The sequence below is a fragment of the Nicotiana attenuata genome, unplaced genomic scaffold (assembly GCF_001879085.1).
Source record: "Nicotiana attenuata strain UT unplaced genomic scaffold, NIATTr2, whole genome shotgun sequence".
In the NCBI taxonomy this organism is placed as follows: Eukaryota; Viridiplantae; Streptophyta; class Magnoliopsida; order Solanales; family Solanaceae; genus Nicotiana; species Nicotiana attenuata.
This window is the reverse complement of record NW_017671144.1, coordinates 141,366-161,345: the sequence shown is the minus strand read 5'-3', so window position 1 is coordinate 161,345 and position 19,980 is coordinate 141,366. Positions and strand designations below refer to the sequence as shown.

At 41.8% G+C, this 19,980-nt stretch overlaps 1 protein-coding gene across 1 annotated transcript; it reads left to right on the top strand.

Moving 5' to 3' along the window:
• Positions 1 to 1,766: 1,766 nt before the first annotated feature.
• LOC109206222 (putative nucleobase-ascorbate transporter 10) lies at positions 1,767 to 5,192 on the top strand. Its single transcript, XM_019369026.1, has 8 exons — positions 1,767 to 1,881; positions 1,983 to 2,080; positions 2,221 to 2,397; positions 4,032 to 4,132; positions 4,244 to 4,319; positions 4,453 to 4,512; positions 4,881 to 5,028; positions 5,134 to 5,192. Exons 1-8 carry the CDS (start codon positions 1,767 to 1,769, stop codon positions 5,190 to 5,192), a joined length of 834 nt encoding a protein of 277 aa, XP_019224571.1.
• The last annotated feature ends 14,788 nt before the right edge of the window (positions 5,193 to 19,980 follow it).

The following is a 19,980-nucleotide window of genomic DNA, read 5'->3' as shown; positions in this document are numbered from 1 at the left end:
TTGACTCTCAGCCTGGTGATGATGAGATACAGGTTGAGGTGGAGGTTGCTGAGGATCCCATGCAGACTGAGACCACATAGGGAGTTCTCTTAACTCTCTACCCTTTCCCTGTTCTTATTTTTGTTAAGCATTGGGGACAATGCTTATTTTTCATTTGAGGGTGGTCTATTATGATTATTTGACATTTGGGTTGTAATAACTCTAATACTATTTTTATTTCATCTTTATTTTCCTTCGGTATGTATAAAGTTTTCTCCATTTGATGTAAATATTCATTTTCCTTATGTATATATTCATTTGACTTCGATTTATATATTATTTTATCTCGCTTTCTGTAGTTTATTTCATAGCTTCTTTAGTTGCTTTTCTTTAGTAGTATAACTTCTTATTTACTCTAGTAGCTTCTTTTTAATTTGCTAGCTTCTTTTTACGTTGTGAGTGAACAATAAGCCTTTGGTTTTCTTAGTGCCACGGTTCTTTCCAAAGGTGGATTATGTGTGAACCGGGTGGCTCTTCCCAACGATGGATGGTGTGACATCACTACTGCAAAAAGGTCATTTGGCGGCAATTATTTAACGTCAATAAGTCAATTGCCGCTAATATATTCTATAAGTTGAAATATATGCGGCAAATGACCATTAGCCACTAAAAAATAACCTTTTATCGGCAATAAAAATAAATTACCATTAGAAATTACTGACTTTCAGCGCATAGGGTTTTTCTTTTTTTTTTTTTAAAAAAAAAATTTCCCTCCCTGCCCAAGTAATTAATCTTTCCCTCCCTATTTTTAGGACAAGATCGAAGATTCCCTCCAATCAGAAAATCATCTGAAACCTATTCCTTCATCGACTCGAATCAAAATATTACGAAAACCTATTCCTTCATTGAACTGGATACGGAAGAGACGATCTATTAACAAAATCGCACATATATATAGGTCTCCGGCCAGCCTTTTCCCCAGATAACTGTAATTCTTTCCCAGGTATCTTCTCTTTTTACCCAGCCGATGCGATTAACAGTTGAGTTTTGGATTGTGCTGCTCGATTATGCTCTATCGTCGTTGTTAGTATTCTCTATTTTATCCGTTTCTCACTTCTCTTTTCGTGTAGGTTTCGAGATTGTTTCAGAACTCATTCTTCTCCTTCAATTTCTTGTATTTATTGGCAAAACAATCTGCTTACCAGGTACAAATTTGTGCCTTCAACTGTTGGGATTTGAGATTTGCGAAAGTTCAGTTTTTTCTGCATATGCCAGTTGTTTGTGATATCCGACTGTTTTTCTGCTATTCTTGTGATTATTCATAAATTTCTAAGCGTCGTCGATGCATTGAATCTACCACTAGTCGAGATGTTGTGTGTAATTTTCATTGTCGTCGATAAATAGTGGTGTCAAATCTTTATATTTTCTTACCTTGACGTCTCTGTAGAATACACCTCTACTATGACAGTAGTCAACTGCATTTGTTCCTTTGTATATTTTCTGTTATTCTTGTCATTGTTCAAAAAATTTTATTGTCGTCGATGCATATCGATTTCAAATCCTCCATAGTCAATAGTTTGACATAAAATACAGAAAGTGCAATGCTGCTATTGCTTGGCCTCGTCAGCTCGGAACTCGTTTTCCCTTTACTATTCATAAATAACAAACCTTGGACTCTCAATATAAATCTCACAGTCATAGTTTTGGTAAAGGAAAATGTCAAGCAAAGAAATATTTAGCGCCAATTTGAACATTCTCTAAAAGCAAACAATCTCTAAATTTCAACTATGTCTAGTGGAGGTGGTGAGAATGGAGCTAAAAAAGCAGAGGAATTACATCCTCATCCAATTATGGAGCAACTTAAGAATGTACAATACTGTGTTAACAACCCACCACCTTTGTGTACGTGACATTATTTAGACAAGACCATATTGTCAATTGTTGTTAATTTCGTCGAAAAAAGATATTGAACTGATACTATGATTATTTTATGATAAATGCAGCAGAAGCATTATTCTTAGGGTTTCAACATTACATATTGAGTCTTGGTAATATTGTCTTAATTCCTAGCATCCTAGTTCCTCAAATGGGAGGTGGCAATGTAAGAATTTCCTTCAATTCCTTAACATTATGACTATTTTTTTGTTTTTGTTTTTTGGACTGCTGAAACTAGCTAATTGATATTGTCTATTATCCTTTTATTGATTCAATTGATTTTGAGACAGTGATCTTAAATTGTAGGATGAGACGGCAAAAGTAGTACAGACAATGCTCTTTATTTCAGGAGTGAATACATTACTACAATCTTTATTCGGGACCAGATTGCCATTGGTAATAGGTGGTTCATATGCATACTTGATACCAATTACCTCAATTATCCAGTTTAATAGTTCCTCAGTTCTTCAGGATCCTGAGCTGGTAGTATAACATTTTTATCTATTTCTCTCTCTCTTTTCGGGTAGGAGGGGTGTGAGACCAGAGGCGGATCCAAGATTTAAACTTGATGTGTTCAATTTTTAAGGTTATTCACACTGAACACATTGTACTCTGGACTATATTGTTCGGACTCTCCAAAAATGCCGTTAGGTGCATGTCGAATCCTCCAAACGTAGTGCATTTTTGGAGGATCCGACACCGACACGGGTGCGGTAGCATTTTGGAAAGTCTGCAACATAGACTATGGAATTATGATGATCAGAATTGAATATTTGTTGAAATGCTCCGTGTCAAAAATATTGTTCATCTGCCTCTGTTGGGACTTTGAGTTGTTTTCTTTTTTTGGGTGGGGAGGGGGGGAGGTTGTCCATTCAGCTGATGTTTCTTGAATTTGTTCTTGCGACTGATATTTGCAGGGGTTTATGCATACAATGAGAGGCATACAGGGAGCTCTTANAATCGTGTGCGTATTCTGCGTCTCGATGCCTTTAGATTTAAAATAGATATGTTATAACCATGTTTAACATTTAATTTCTAAGAAGTACCTCGTATGCATTCCACATCTAGGTCAAAATAATTAATAAAAAATATAATAAATTAAGTGAAGTGATAATAGACAAGCCATAAGCAATAAAGTACAAGAATAGTCAAGATTGATTTAAGCCGAACATTAGTCAATAAAAGCGACCGTGATAGAACCACGGGACTCGAGGGATGCGTTCGCGCAACTTCAACCAAACTTTCTTAATAAATCAACAAAAGCGTTATTAATCGTGGACACGTTCGCGCGACATGATTTTGACGCGCCAAAAGAAAAGAGTATACGTACGCATAACTCAATTCTTTAATTATGAATAATTTAAGCAATTAAAAGCGGTAAAAAGGGTGAATGCACATAGGTTTAAAAACACGTAATTAAATAATTTAAGCCAAGTATAAATTTTTAAGCGACCGTGCTAAAACCATGGAACTCGGGAGTGCCTAACACCTTCTCCTGGGTTAACAGAATTCCTTACTCGGTCTTCTGTGTTTCGCAGATTTAATCAGAGTCAATTTCCTTGAATTGGGATTTTAAAATAAATGGTGACTTGGGACACCAAAACTCAATTCCAAGTGGCGACTCTTTAAATTAAAATAAATTAATCCCTTTTCAAATAATGTCACTTAAATTGGAAAAACTCCTTTTCTTTCCTATCATCCCTCGGGAAAAAAGGAGGTGTGACAGGAGGGGTGTGGGACCAGAGGCGGATCCAAGATTTAAACTTGATGTGTTCAATCTTTAAGGTTATTCACACTGAACACATTGTACTCTGGACTATATTGTTCGGACTCTCCGAAAATGTCGTTAGGTGCATGTCGAATCCTCCAAAAGTAGTGTATTTTTGGAGGATCCGACACCGACACGGGTGCGGTAGCATTTTGGAAAGTCTGCAACATAGACTATGGAATTATGATGATCAGAATTGAATATTTGTTGAAATGCTCCGTGTCAAAAATATTGGTTCATCTGCCTCTGTTGGGACTTTGAGTTGTTTTCTTTTTTTGGGTGGGGAGGGGGGGAGGTTGTCCATTCAGCTGATGTTTCTTGAATTTGTTCTTGCGACTGATATTTGCAGGGGTTTATGCATACAATGAGAGGCATACAGGGAGCTCTTATTGTTACTTCTGGTTTCCAAATTATAATGGGCTTCTTTGGCCTGTGGAGAAATCTTGTAAGGTGTGTGTAATCTGAAGTTCTTGTTTTTTCAGTCTTGAGCATGTGGAATATTCAACTTTAGGTCATCAACTTCATTTTCTGTATAACTTCTGCATTTCTTGTATAATTTAGGTTACTTAGCCCTCTATTTGTGGCACCACTTGTTACTTTGACTGGACTAGGGCTCTACCATCTTGGCTTCCCATTGGTGAGAATTTTAATCCTAGACTTCTCGTATAATATATGCTTTTGATTAAAAATATGCTCTCTGGAAAGATGAGAACATCAGATTGCTGAAAACATGTTCGCTAATTAAACTTTTTGTATTCTTTATTTTGTAGATTGCAGAATGTGTCGAAGTTGGGTTACCACAGTTGATTTTCATGGTTTTCATCACACAGGCAAGTAATTCCATTCACTATAATGAATTTAAGTTTGGATTTATATGCTTTTTTATGAGTACATTGTTCTCTTTCATGGAGTTGTTGAAGAGGATACCGTAGCGTATTCTCTTTACTAAAGCAGTGATATTGATCAAGTGATTTTGAAATGGTATAGCCTGTTGAGTAAAGGTAAATATATGAACTTGCTAAAATAATTTGCCGATCAGAAGATCCAGGATACACTGTAGCATTTTTGTGCATTGAGCATAAGGGTTAAAGAAAAAAATTCTAACATAAAGCTTGCTCATGTCGTGATAGTAGTTATTCACATCATATATCCTCTTCCTACTCGAATTGATTACCTGAATGTACTAAATTTCTTGCAGTATCTACCAACATATCTCAAATTAAAGAGGCCGATATATGACCGGTTTGCAATGCTCTTCTCTATAGCAATTATATGGTTTTATGCAGCAATCTTGACCTGGAGTGGTGCATACAAGAATGCAAAGGAAGCAACTTGCCGCACTGACTGTCAGTTTCAGTAGAAACCAGCTTCACCAACACCTGATCCAGTTCTTCCTTAACAGCTGAAAAACTTTCAGTAGATTTAGCAATCTGCTCCTCATAACTATTTAGCTGATCTTCAAGAGCCTTCAGTTTCTCATTCAATGTTTGTGCCTTCGTATCTCTGGTAACAAATTTGCCGGTTGCCTCTTGGAGTTTGAGCTCGGAATCCCTTTTTAGTGTATCATGCAGTGACTCAAGCTGCTATGCTTCTAGCTATTGCTTGCTCCAAAACTCTTCCTTGTTGCTCTAGCTGCTCTTCTACTGATTTGAGCTTTTCCATCACCTCACTCTCTTTCACCCCAGCAGCGTTAAGATCGTTCTCAATACCTTCCAGTCTCTGTTGAGTGGCATTCAATTCATTACGCAGGACCTCAAGCAGGTTTTCTGTTTCAGCTAGTTTTTCAACTGAATTCGTGTATACATCCTCTAAGTTTTTCTTCTCCTCTGTCACATTGTTCAGGCATTGACTCAATTCCTTTTCTTTCTCCTTGGTCTCCTCCAGAGCAACCTCAAGGCTTGATGATTTCATTTTGAATGCCTCCACTTCTGCTTCAAGTTCGGACGCCCTATCAGCGTGCTTCTTAGATTCTGCTTCTGTCGCCACACATTTTTCTCTAATGTGCTTATTTGTTCTTCAAGCTCCTGAATCCTATATTTCTCTGTTTCGAGCAATAACTCCAAGTCACTCACCCTTTTGCCCGCTTTATCTACTTTCGAGTGGGATACCAGCATCAAGTCCTCTAATTCACGGCTGCTTGATCAGTGATGTTGGCCCGACCCTCATGCTCAAGCCCTTGTTTTCTGCATTATTACCCTTTGATGTAGGACTAAATGAATGGGCTGTAGGATTCAGCCTTTTCCCAATTCCAGCATTAAATTAAATGAAGGGGCTGTATGCATAACTGAAGTAATTCGCATCTTTGGTCTGTTGTGTCCTGATTTGTATCTCAATCCTTACCCAACGGTGTGATGTCCTTTGTATTGCTGCTTCTATATGTATCTCTTCTGTTGTTGATGCCCAGTAGCTACATTTTATCCAACCTGTGTGTCCTGTGACTTCCCTTAGAAAGAACTGCCTTGTGCGTGCAGAGTTGGGCAGTATTTGGTTATTACAACTGTTGTTCTTCCTGCATGCTTGATTGTTTTGTATCACAGCTGAGTTCCTTACCCTCCATATAGGACTGGAACACTGAGAATGCAGCATAATATGCCACAGTTCCTTAGATTTTATGCACACACTCAGTGTTGAAACATTAGAGTTGTGAGCATGTTTGCCCGTAAGCTCCTCCACCAGATTTTTCTTTGAAACATTTGGTCGAGCATGGTTGTCCCTTGCTAAATTGCCACTGGCCAGAGGTTCTTTGGAACAGATTTAACCATATAAGTTTTTTCCATTTGATGACCTTTGAATCTTATATTCTAGGTAATTTGGAGCCAAGAAAGGTTCGTGGGCCTACGTTACTAAAAGATATTTGTTTGTGTCCTTTCTGGTTATGGACTTTTAGTTTCATAACCTCACAAATTATTATTAGCGTTGTTGTTTGGCAACATTTACTTCCTATTGACATAGTTATTTTATAATTTCAGGTCATACAGTCTGATGTTCGATAATTTAGCGAGTGGAAGATTTCAATATGACGAAGAGTTTCAGATATTATTTGAAGATTGTTATTCGTTAAGATTGGTTATATAGTGACATTAGCTATTTACTTCAAACAATATGAGTTATTTTTTAAGGTTTTGTGATATTAATATTTTGGATTAGTGCTTCCTTTTGTTCGTTAAGATTTAACGAGATATACTATAGTTTTATGAATTAATATCAATATGTTTTGTTATTTGCATTATTTTTTGGTCGAATGTAGTAGTTATTATTAATGGTGGCTAAACTTACCGTTATAGCTTGTGAATTTTAGTGCCAATTTAACAGGATTAAGGCGTTTATACAGGGATATTGTAACCATTATATTGCTATTAAAGATGATTTTTAGCGGCAATTTAATTGACTTTGCTATTCATTAAAATGGACGCTAAAGGGGCATACTAATACGTTTTTAGAAGAGATATTGTTGCCAATTTAATTGCCACAAAACAATTACCTCTAAAGGTATGGACTTTTAGCGACAAATATTTTGAATTTAGCGGCTATAAAAATGGACGTTAAAGGAGCATTATTAGTCGTTTTTAGAATGGGTTTAGCAGCCATAATAATTGCCGCAAACAATTGTCGTTAAAGCAAATGAGTTTTAGCGGCAATAAATCATACCTTTTACCAGCTTTTGGCAGAAATGCCGCTAAAGGCTTTACCGACCCCGGCATCACCGGCTAAAGATCAATTGCCGGTAAATGATATAGCAGCTATTGTTATTGCCGCCAATGTTGCTTTCTATTGCCACTAAAGGTCCTTTTTATAGTAGTGAGTCACCAACCTTTCAGTCCATCCCAGTGGTTAATGAGTTTTCCGATGTTTTCCCGATGAACTTCCGGGTCTTCCGCCAGAGCGAGAAATTGAGTTTGCCATCGACCTACTACCAGATACTAATCCAATATCTATTCCCCCTATACAATGGCCCCTGCAGAGCTGTAAGAATTAAAGGAACAACTAAGGGACTTGTTTGAAAAAGGTTTTATCAGATCTAGTACGTCACCGTGGGGAGCACCTGTTTTGTTTGTAAGAAAGAAAGATGGTTCCTTACGAATGTGTATTGATTATAGGCAGCTGAATAAGGTGATGATCAAGAATAAGTAACCGCTCCCGAGAATTGATGATTTATTTGATCAGTTTCAAGGTGCCAAGTATTTCTCAAAGATAGAATTGAGGTCCGGGTACCATCAGGTAAGGGTTAAGGATGAAGATATTCCGAAGACAGCATTCAGGACTAGATATGGGCACTTTGAGTTTTGGGTTATGTCATTTGGTCTGACCAATGCCCCAGCAGTATTCATGGATTTAATGAACCATGTGTTCAGGCCTTTTTTTTAGATCTATTCGTAATTGTATTTATTGACGATATATTGGTATATTCTCGTTCAGAGGCTGAGCATGCAGATCATCTGCGTACTGTGCTCAGAGTTCTACAAGAAGGGAACTTGTATGCAAAATTTTCTAAATATGAATTCTGGTTGAACTCTGTAGCTTTCCTTGGGCATATTATTTCGGGTAAAGACATTCGATTAGATACACAAGAGACTGAGGCAGTGAAGACTTTTCCTAGACCCACAACACCGATGAAGGTTTGTAGCTTCTCTGTTTGGCAGGTTATTAGAAGAAACTTGTAACGAAATTTTCTTCTCTTCTAAGCACCTTTGACCAAAGTGGTATGTGGTGTCTTGCTTGATGTTCCGGAATAACATAAGGAAATCTATGGTGCAAGCAGGTTGAAGAAAGGTTGCGAATAATTATAAATAGATATGTGTAGGTCGCAAGCTAAAGTATGGTAGAGCGACAAGGTTCTTGGAGGACAGGAGGAAGGATAAGAAAAGATGAGTAAAAAGGTAACAAGAATGGATGAGTCCTTGGGAATAAGTTTATAAGAGAGCTGATGGTTTCCCTAAGTTATACAAGGCTCAATATAGCTCGAATGAACTCGAAGGAGTCTAAGACTAGTAATGTTTAGAATAGATGAAATGTTGCCCTAACAGTGGGATAAGGGCGCAATTGTGAGGGATAAAATATGAAGTTTGGGCCTCCGAAGAGAGGAATTTCTTGAATTGTACAAGATTATGATAACCATGTAAGTTAACTCAGAAAGGAACAAGGTTTCAATGGACCGACGCTTGCGAACGGAGTTTTCCGGGCCTTAAAGGACATATTAACTTCAGCACCGGTTCTAATGCTTCCAGAAGGAACCGATGGTTACGTTATCTATTGTGACGCATCAGGCATTGGATTGGGTTGTGTGCTGATGCAGCATGGTAAGGTTGTGGCTTATGCTTCTAGACAACTAAGAAAGCACGAGAAGAACTACCCGACCCACGATTTAGAGTTAGCCGCGGTGATTCATGCACTAAAGATGTGGAGGCACTACTTGTATGACATTCATGTTGATATCTATACGAATCATAAGAGCCTCCAGTATATCTTCAAGCAAAAGGAATTGAGTCTTCGTCAAAGGAGATGGTTGGAGCTACTTAAAGACTATGACGTTGATATTTTATACCATCCGGGGAAAGCGAACGTAGTAGCCGACGCCCTCAGCCGTAAATCATGGGTAGCCTATCATAATTACTACCAGAAAAGAGGGGAATAACCCATGATTGTTCATCAGCTAGCTAGTCTTGGAGTTTGGATACTGGACTCAGGTGACATTTGAATTACTCATCAGAATACGGCAACATCCTCATTAGTAACTGAAGTAAAGGAACGCTAGTATGAGGATCCTATGTTAGTTCATTATAGGGATACCACCCTTAAGAAGGAGAAGACACCGTTTGGAATTACACAAGATGGGGTCCTCAGATATCGAAGACGATTGTGTGTGCCTAATGTTGCAGGGCTGTATCAGCAGGTTATGGGAGAAACTCACTATTCTCGATATTCTATCCATCTAGGAACAACAAAGATGTATCATGATATCAGGAAAGTGTATTGGTGGGACTGAATGAAAAAGATATAGCAGAGTTTGTTGCTCAGTGTCCTAATTGTCAGCAGGTTAAAATTGAGCATCAAAAACCCGGAGGGTTATTGCAAGATATGGAGATTCTGACTTGAAAATGGGAAGTAATCAATATGGACTTCATCGTAGGCTTACCTCGTACCCAGCATAAGTTTGATTCGATATGAGTGATTGTTGATAGGCTTACAAAGTCAGCCCATTTTCTTCACGTTAGGACTACATATTCCTCAAAGGATTATGCAAGACTTTATATCAAGGAGATAGTACAACTACATGGTGTCCATGTATCTATTATCTCGAATAGAGGAGCTCAATTTACAGCTAACTTCTGGAGGTCCTTCCAAAAGGGATTGGGGACTCAAGTAAGTCTTAGCACAGCATTTCATCCCCAGACAGACGGACAGGCTGAGCGTACTATTCAAACACTGGAGGATATGTTACAAGCTTGTGTGATAGACTTTAAAGGTAGCTGGGATGATCATCTGCCGCTTATTGAGTTCACATATAATAATAGTTATCATTCCAGTATTCAGATGGCTACGTACGAAACTCTTTATGGACGAAAGTGTAGGTTGCCTATAGGGTGGTTCGATGTTGGGGAAACTACGTTAGTAGGACCAGAATTGGTACAGCAGGCAATCAAGAGAATTAAGCTTATACATGAAAGGCTATTGGCAGCTCAAAGCCGTCAGAAGGCTTATGGGAATAATCGACGACGAGACCCGGAATTTCAGGTGGACGACTGGGTATTCCAAAAAGGTATCACCGATGAAAGCTATCATAAGGTTCAGAAATAAAGGAAAACTTAGCCCTCGGTACATGTGACCATAGAGGATCATACGCAAAGTAAGCCAGGTAGCATATAAGTTAGACTTGTCTTCGGACTTGGAGTCTGTACGTTCGGTCTTTCATGTGTCTATGCTCCGTAAATGTATCGGAGATCCTTCCAGAATTATGTTAGTTGACGACATTCAGGTCACAGAGTAGCCATCATATGAAGAAACTCCCATTTCTATATTGGACGGACATATTCGGAGATCGAAAACTAAAGACGTAGCTTTGGTGAAAGTACTTTGAAGAAACAATAATGTGAAAGATATGACTTAGGAGGCCGAGGAAGACATGCGGTCTAGATATTCCTACATATTTCCTCCTCAAGAGAAGGATCCGACTGAGACGTCATAATCATAAGGTACGTGCATAAATTCTTGTGTTGGTTATTGTCGTTGGTCATGTGAGGCTATTGTCATTATTCATAATTATGGTCCTGTGTGTCGTTGGGTTATTAAGCTTCTACGGGGAGAGTTGGTGGTGGTGTTGTTACAGAGACGACCCTGCCGAAGTTATATAGATCACGGGGAGTTGAACATTCGAGGACGCATGTTTCTAAGGGGGAAAGGATGTTACATCTCGCATTTTCCTACGTTAAAATTTTGTTTTCAGTTAACCGACGTAGACTCGGGGATGAGATCATCTTGACGTTAACGTACTTACGCTATTTATAACAAGTGATAAATAAGTGTTATGAAGGATAAAGGGGTACACGGATTAAAGAAAACGAGTTTCGTCGAAAGTGGACAATTTGGAATAAAATACGGGTCGAGCGATAATACCCGATAATTATGAACTATTACCATGCGAGGTACCATATGACCATGATAGTATAATATATAAAGTATATATGGAATATTTTAAAAATAAATAGAATTTTAAGTATTTTGTGATAATTTTTTTTAAATAATGCTGGTAATTGATTAATTACCGGGTAACAGGACATTACCCAGTTAACTAATAAGTGGATAAAAAAATTAGTATCCCACCCCCACCGACGTGGCAAGAAGCCAAAACTTTGGAAATGACTAAGTAGTCATGGTTTCCAGATGGCTAATTGTAAATATGACTCAGACATGACTTAAGTCTTAGCAAGTAAGACTTGTATCTAGGAAACTTAGTAATGAATTTATTAGATAAAAAAGCACATTCTGTATTTGGTTTTCAAACCAAGGATGTTAGAAACAGAATCATTTCGTCCAAATATTCAAATCCATAGCAAGGTTTCGTTCAAATTCAGAAGCTGAAGCTTCATCCTCTCGTTCCAACGTATTTCACGGAAGCAGAAGCTTCACTTCGATCAAATAATTCAAGGAACAGGTATGTTAAGGCCTTTCCTTCTTTCTTTTGGCATGGTCCATATGATACTAAAGAAACGAGCAAACACACAGTTTCCAAAAATTATTCTATTCATAGAAATAGTAGGGGTGTCTATGTTCTTGATTCCCCATGAAAAATATTATTATCTTCTATTCATGGGTCTCAGAATAATACACGGTTGAAAAAGTTTATCCTGAAGGAATATTGATATTATTACGTATTTTTCATGCATTTCACTCATTTACACATGTGCATTGACCCATGACCAGATGGCGTTATATACGCGTATATATGTAAATATATGTATATGGGATATGGGAAAAGGTTACAGCGTTATATACGTACCACAACCTGATCAGCTGGTATATGTTGATGATGTGCCCACAGTGGCCGAGACGATATGATGGGATGCCCTCAGTGGCTTGATGATATTATGTACACCCATACCTATGCATGGCACGACATTTACATGCACGTGCATGACACTATAAAGGTTTCAGAATTTACAAAGTTATTCAGATTTAAAGGTATTTCTGTATTCCATGTTTCGTCTATGTCCTTTACGTACTAATTTTCATGCCTTACATACTCAGTACATTTTTCTTACTGACGCGCTATTTCACGGGGCCTGCGTTCTATGCCCGCAGGTGCAGGTGGGCAAGCTGACGGTCCCCCTTCTTAGGATCCCTGATCAGCGAGAGTTGGCGTGCTCCACTTGATCCGGAGCTGCTTTGATTTTGGTATATATATATATATATATATATATATATATATATATATATATGACGTGGCTCAGTCCCATCTTTGTACAGTTATGTTTCTATTAGAGGTCCGTAGACAGTATGTCTAGTTAGGTTGTATATGGCCTTGACGGCTTTCAGTTTTGGATGTACAGTTGTCTATAGCAGCCTTGCCGGCTCGCCCACTATATTCTGTCCGTATACGTACATATGCCTTGAAGGCAGGTTTCTTTCATATATGTTATTTTTGTAATTCAACAGATGTTATACAGGTTCATATCCTACACACATACTTAGGGGTGTTTGACAAGAAGGATTCAGGAACCCGTCGCGGCCCATCGGTTTGGGTCGTGACGTTCTCGCTATCTTCGGCATCGGACAGAAGGAACTTAGCATCATATTCATCCGCCTTTGCCTGCTTTATCTCTTCCGAGAGATCAAAGCCCTTAGCGTGGATCTCCTCGAGAGTTTCCCTTCGAGATTTGTGACGCTCATACTCCTTGTTTCTGCCCTCACGGTCGAGATCCCTTCTCAGCTTAGCTCGAGCATCAGCAGCGTCCTTCAACTAGACCGCCACTTTCTTGTCAGCCCGGGCATCTATGATCTCTGCCTTCATCTTTTATATTTCCGATTCGAGCCTTGAAATCATGCTCGTTCGAACTGGGCTGTTCGCACGAACATTCCGGAACTCCACCTCAAGGGCGGAGGCCTTGGCCAAGGCATCCTTCTGGGCCTCAACCTGGGCTTTTAACTCGTTACGCTCAAGCTTAACCTGGTCAAATTCGCCACAAAATCGTTCCAGGTCGTCCGTTTTTCTCTGTAGCTGAAAGAGGAAAATATTAGCCTGCGAAAGCAGAAGGAGGAGCGTGCATCGGCTCGAAACAAAGGTTACCTTTCTTTTGAGATAGTCCTCGAAGTTCCGACTTCGATCCGGCTCATAGCGCAGGTATGCCAGCTCATCTTCCTTTTTCGTGCAAAGAAGCCTAAGGGATTTCTCCCCATCCAAAGCTTTCCGCAGCCTGGCCTCACGGTGAAGCAGCTCGGACTTAAGCTTGTCAAAGGCCTGCAAAAGAAAGCTCAACAAGAAAAGGAAGACGCGAAACTGGAAAAAGCCTATACCGGCTACCAAAGAATACCATGAAGCTAAGCCACTGAGCTTCACTAAAGGTCGAGCATACCTCCGGTGGCTTAGTTTCCCCCAATGTGCCTTCGGTAGGAGAAGAGGGAGAGGATGGATGATTTTTGTCCCTCGAAGTACCTTCGACGGGAACGGGAAATGGCGGCAAGGATGGAACTATTTTTTCAAGAATAAAGGCCCCTGAGGCCGGAAGCTCGGCCGACTCGTCTCTTCCGAACCTCAGAAAAGGACGGTGCGAGAATCCTCACACCTCGAAGACTCTATTCGTTTATTATCGATCCTCGACCGCGAGGTCGGCAGTCTCTCCTCCTCCCCAGGGGACACGGCCTCATCTCGGAAAGTTCTCCAACACCTGCATTGGCAGAGTCAGTGCTCTATAAAAAAAGTACCTTTTTGAGAAAAGAAGCCACTATGCACCTACCATGATGTTTTGCCTCCCATCTCCCCTTGGACAGGGCTCGCCATTTGCACATGTCATAAGTCGAGAAAGCTGCCAGCTTACGAGACCATTCCGCCAGATCGGGAACCTCGTTCGGCAGCCAAGGGATCGCTACAGAAAGAAAAAGAAAAACATCTTCACGGAGCCCGCCTCTACTATGGACAAAAATAGTAAAAGCACAAGTGTACCACTTACATGTGAAATTCCATTTCTCAGGAAATGGCAGAAACTCTCCAGGGATAATATCGACTGTCAGTGCTCGAACAAATCGACTCATTCACCCCCGATCCTCATCCTCTTCGTTGTTAATGGTGAGGGGCCGGGTGGATCGACGTCACAGAGTCAAGCCCCGATAGTGCAAAGGCCGGTATAACCATAGAGATGACTAAGGGTGAATTCGAGCCCTGCCTTGTCCGCAAAGTACCTTATCATCAGCACTATCTTCCAAAGGGATGGGTGAGCCTGCGCCAAGGTAACCTAATACCTTCTACAAAATTCGAGCACGACCCTATCGAGAGGGCCTATTGTAAAGGGGTACGTATACACGTTCAAGAACCCTTCGACATGAGCCATGATGCTCTCCTCCGGGGAAGGTGCCTGCAACACCACCTCTCTCCCCCATCCGCACTCTTTTCTGACTCCCTCGAGATGCTCCTCCCTTATCGAGGAGATAAACCTCGATGCGTGCTCCCGGTGGCCCAGGACATTGGGAGGTTTCACTAACGAAAATTCCCTCTTCGAGACAAAGCACCTCGATGCTAGCTCACCAAACGCCGGCGGTGTACCACCAACCGAGCACGAAAATAAGGAAGAACCCTCTTTTTCTTGACAAGCGGACGCGGGCACAACAACCATGGTTATGGTAAAGCAAGGAAGAGGGAAACGAGAAGACTTAGGCAAAAGCTTTGAGGTAAAGGGATATTGGCACGAGAAAGGGGAACCCTATAAAGGAGATAGTTGCTCAATATAGTAGTATCTTCAAATAGGGGGAGAGCAAGCGCATATATAGGGCAGATGACGACTATTCGCCTGCTCTAGAGACCAACAGAATCTGGCCATATCAGTATCACTTTTTGGGAAGCGCGCTGGTGGGACCACCTCGATCACTTCGCAGTCATGCCATGTGAATGACACTGTCGTGAAAGCGCTCGGAGATCATCAGACCCTATGAATTTTTGCCATTACATGCATCGACCCTATTGAAACTATCGGCCCAAATTTGAGATGGTGCCCGATCTCAAAGGTCTCGATAGCTCCGAGTATATGCCCCGAAGAGCCAACATCAGAATTCGAAGGCAAAAGCATTAAAACATAGAATGCGAAATGCTCGAAGTAGAAAAATTATCGTACTTCCAAAAACACATTTACAGCAGGGGAGCAATTACAATGCCCTCTCCCTGAAAAACTCTTGTACAAAATGGGAAAAAGAGACGACCTAAATCTACTCTTCACCCCCACTACCCTCGGAATCATCATCGGAGCCCTCATCTGAAGTGGCCGAAAGGGTAGATTTTTCCTCTAAGGTTCAGGCCTTCTCGATCTCGGCCGAAATATCAGCGACCTTGTCACTCGCTTCTTTATGAGCCTGCCTCCTCGCTTGCGCATGAGCATAAGCAACGGCCCGAGTCAACCTCTGCTTAGCCTTCGGTAAAATCTCTCGAGCTTTCTCATTCGCAGTGGTGGTATCTTTCTTATACGAGGATACCTTTTCCTCTGCCACAGACTTAGCCGACGACAGTGCAGCAATCTCCTCTTGTGCAAGAGGCCCCGGGACGATGTCAGCTCCGTCTGTAGAATGTTCCTCTCCGAGGCCACGACCCCATTTTTCCTCCTCAGGTCAAGGACCTCAGTATCCTTGGCAACCATCTCCTCTTGGAGACGCCCCACATGGGCATTCTTTTGACCAACCTACAAAGGTGAAACAAACTGGTAAGTATTAGGTTAAAATTAGAGGCAGGTTCGCAAAATACAGTACTACCTGCTCGACAAGGTTGTCTCTGTCTCGGCTCATTTCTTCCAACCTTGCCCGGAGCACGCTCAGCTCCTCTTCCTTTCGGGCAAAAAGGGCCTACGACTCCTTTAAACCCGAGGCAAGACCCTCGACTTCCTTCGTATGCTCATCTCGCAATTTAGAGATAGCATGGTCGTACATTCTCTTGTCCTATAACAAAATAAAAGAGTCACAAAAATTGGGAGAAATACTTAGAGCACTAACGGTACGCGTAGAAAGGTTATCACCTGCTGAAGGAGCCTCTCCGCCTCCTCAATAGCAATGGGAGCATCGAGATCAATGTCTTCACCAGCTCCATCGAGGAAGTTTTCAAGCTCACCTCCCCCCTCGAGAGGACCCCCCACGTTGGTAACCTTTGGGTCCTGAGAATCCCTGAACTCCCCGGGCGAGAATCGAGGACCCAAATTGAGGTCACCGAGGGCGTCGATATCGCCAAGGGGAAAACTCTATTGTCCTCGAAAAGCTCCGGGTCAGGACCCAATGGAGCCGGCAACAACGGTCTCCTCGACAGGGACTGCACCACGTCCGGCCGGGAACACTGTACGCAGTGAAATCAGAGGGCCCGATTTCCCGCCATTAAGCCATCTCGGGGAGGTACCTCGAGACCCCGAGGACATGAAGCCACAACCTAGCCCTCTCCTTTGGGGATTGTCAAGGCCCGATTCGAGGCCAGACAGAGGCCGAGGCCAGGACAAAAGGGGGAAGCTCCCAAGACACGCGGCTGAGTCTGACAGGGCCGGCCTGTCCAGAGCCTACGCTGAGGCATCGCATCAAGCCATCTCATCGCCGTATTTTGTAAATTAATTACTCATGTATTTGTAACTGAGTTCCCCTCCTATGTAAAGGGGACTCACCCTACCTTGTAAGGGATTGACGTTGCTCCATTTCTCCACAAGTGCAATAATATCTCTCTCTCCCTTTCTCTTCTTTCTAAACTTATTGGCTCTCACTGATCCGAGGATACCTCAATATCCTTCGCTTTTATATGAGTTCTTCATCGTATAACTTCGTTTTGACTATAAAGAGCTTCGTTTGATTGTATCTCTAACTGTTATACTACCCTCGATTGTCCCTGATAGCCCGAGCTCGATCTCGAGGTCGACCCCGAAGCCCCCATCGACCAAACCTACATCCGGGTAACAGGACCTTCGGTTCGATCATTATCTTGTGTTAGCTCACGCTCCATCGTTAAAATTCATAACACTAGCATCATCTGCTCTAACAACTAGCTCAGGAATAGATCACGTATTTTAGAGTCCCATTTTACAAATTTAATTGGCGTTATCATTTTCACGGTAAACAGTTTGGTGCCCACCGTGGGGAAAAAATAATAGTGATTATTTTCTTGCTAGTCTCGTCACATAAACACACATTATCTTTTACACGTTTCTTGTCCAAGATCCTTTGATTTCAGGTTAAAATGTCTGGCTCGATAAACGGAATCGAGAACAACAACCTCGAAAACCATGGGGAAAAGAGCGTGGCTGTCCCGGCTGCTGGAGCACCTCCACATAATCTTGACATCAAGCCCGAACCGATTCTAGCTGATGCAGATTCGCAGGACGCACATCAAGTCGACGAAGCCTCACGCACCAGCGGTAGCATACAACATATCGACCAACATGGATCTCAAATAACCCCGGCCCGGGAAGAACAGGAAGTTAGTCTTCATATTATTTTTGAAATGTTGTAGGCACAGCGGTTGGCTATCACTCAGCTTCAAAGTCACCCGGAGACTCCCAGCGCGGTAGCGCCGGAAACATCTCCCTACGCCGAACGAGTACCCGAGAGATCAAGCAACAACGGATCGGTAACCGATCCCGCTGCAGCAAAGATGCTTAGAGATCTCTTCGAAAGGATTGAGTCAGGTTCGTGGAGGTTCATACAGCAATCGTCTCCCGAGGAAGCAGTCCCGGAACTCGCTTCACGGAAACTCGGAACGCCGAAACTCCCCAGGTGCGACAGGACTTTTGATCCCTACGAGCGCACCATCGCTTACACGCGCTCGTTCAAGCAGCAACCTTCAAGGTGATGAGCATGAGTCCGTCTCGTTGAGCAAGTTCGAGGGAGCACTCTCGAAAGAAACCATGATGCAGCGCCGCAGCCTGGCACCTGGCCTCGCAAACTCGCCAACCACATCAGTAGATCCCTCCGCGGGAGTACACACTAACATCATCAGAACAGCGATGAAAGAGCTCGACACATCTGGGGCCAGACAAAGAGAGAGTGAAGCACCACGGGAAGCCGCACCTCATTTCCTGAGGGAACGAATGAGATCACTCCTGGTTTTGGATAATTGGGCAATACATGCTTTCACCTGAAGCTCAAACGAAGCATGCCCGACAACTCCAGGACATTTCAGATGAAGCCTGATCAGATACCCAGCCGAGACCTGACCAGATACCCGCACCCGGCACCAGCCACGGAGCAGGGCCGTGGACAACCACCCGGGAACTTCCTCGGGCTCGGTGCGTCCAAGCAGACTCCCAACGAAGAAACTAATGCCAAACAGGTGGATATACCATCCATGCGCCACGTATGGGAGGAGCGACAGAAGATGCAACCTACCTCGCAACGATAGAGAAATAGCCCGAGGACAACACCATCGAGGAATCTCCAGTAGGTCCAGGTTCAACAAGGCACGGCCGGCAGGAGAATCCCGCCCAGCTGAGTACGATTTCGGCATTGCTATACCAAACATCGTGATCTCCATAAGGGGAACCAGGGACGCCAAACAATTCGGGCCTATTCGACCAAAACCCCTTCAAAAGAACCGCAACCCGGCACGGGAACTGTAGAGCGCGCGCGTCCACGGGATCGAAAACGGACACCATCTTAGAGGACGACAGCCGTGCTACTCGATAAAAACTCACCACCAGGTATCGTCGAGCGGTCAGACTCGAGTCCAGCCCCTAGGACGAAAGGCAACCGGGAGACGAGAGACAGCCAGCTATACCACGACAGTGAAGGAGTGGCGACACNTTATTTCTTTCTGGCATCTTTGTTGTTACATGCCTTTTCTCTTGTTTCTTTCTTGATGTTATTGTCTCTCCTCTTGAGACCGAGAGTCTCTCGGAAACAGCCTCTTACCTTTCGGGGTAGGGCTAAGGTCTGCGTACACTCTACTCTCCCCAGACCCTGCTAGTGGAGTTTTACTGGTAGTGTTGTTGTTTTCTATGTCATAGAAAGAAAATACTCATTTGTTGAAATGAAAGAAATACTTTTCTACATCATGTAAAAATACCTTTTAGTTAAGTAAAAAAATATTTTTAATATCATGAAAAGAAAATACTCATTTGTTGAAATGTAAAAAAAAATACTTTCATGAAAAAAAAGTATTATTAGTAATATTTTTATTTAGGGTGGGGTGGGTAAGGTTGAAAAAGAGTTTTGGAAAATGTTTTCCTTTCTTTTGATAGGGAAAATATTTTCCTGCAATCAGAAAAAAATGAGTTGATGAGTAAAATATTTTCTAAAACATTTAAGCCAACCAAATATGAAAAAATTAGAACATGTTTTCCTTAATTTTATCGAATAGCAAAGCTCTTTAGAAGTCTTTTCATCATTGGGTGGGGGAAGTGCACAGTTACCCACTAATAACACATGTATTTACTTTTAAGCCACTGTTTAAAATGTCTTTAGTCTTTAGCCACTACTTTAATAAACTTTAACTACCCGGACGAAAATACCCTTCTGCTCATGTCCTTAACTTTTGAACTTAACTTAAGGACTTCAGGACTACATGTCCTTAACTTTTGAACTTGTAACTCTAAGTTCAGGACTACATGTCCTTAACTTTTGAACTTGGAACTCTAAGTTCA

Bases quoted from the DNA above. Each gene is read 5' to 3' on its own strand.
- LOC109206222 (XM_019369026.1), top strand. From the start codon at position 1,767: ATGTCTAGTGGAGGTGGTGAGAATGGAGCTAAAAAAGCAGAGGAATTA. The intron at 1,882-1,982 runs GTACGTGACATT...TGATAAATGCAG, and splicing joins TAACAACCCACCACCTTTGT to CAGAAGCATTATTCTTAGGG. The intron at 4,133-4,243 runs GTGTGTGTAATC...TGTATAATTTAG, and splicing joins CTGTGGAGAAATCTTGTAAG to GTTACTTAGCCCTCTATTTG.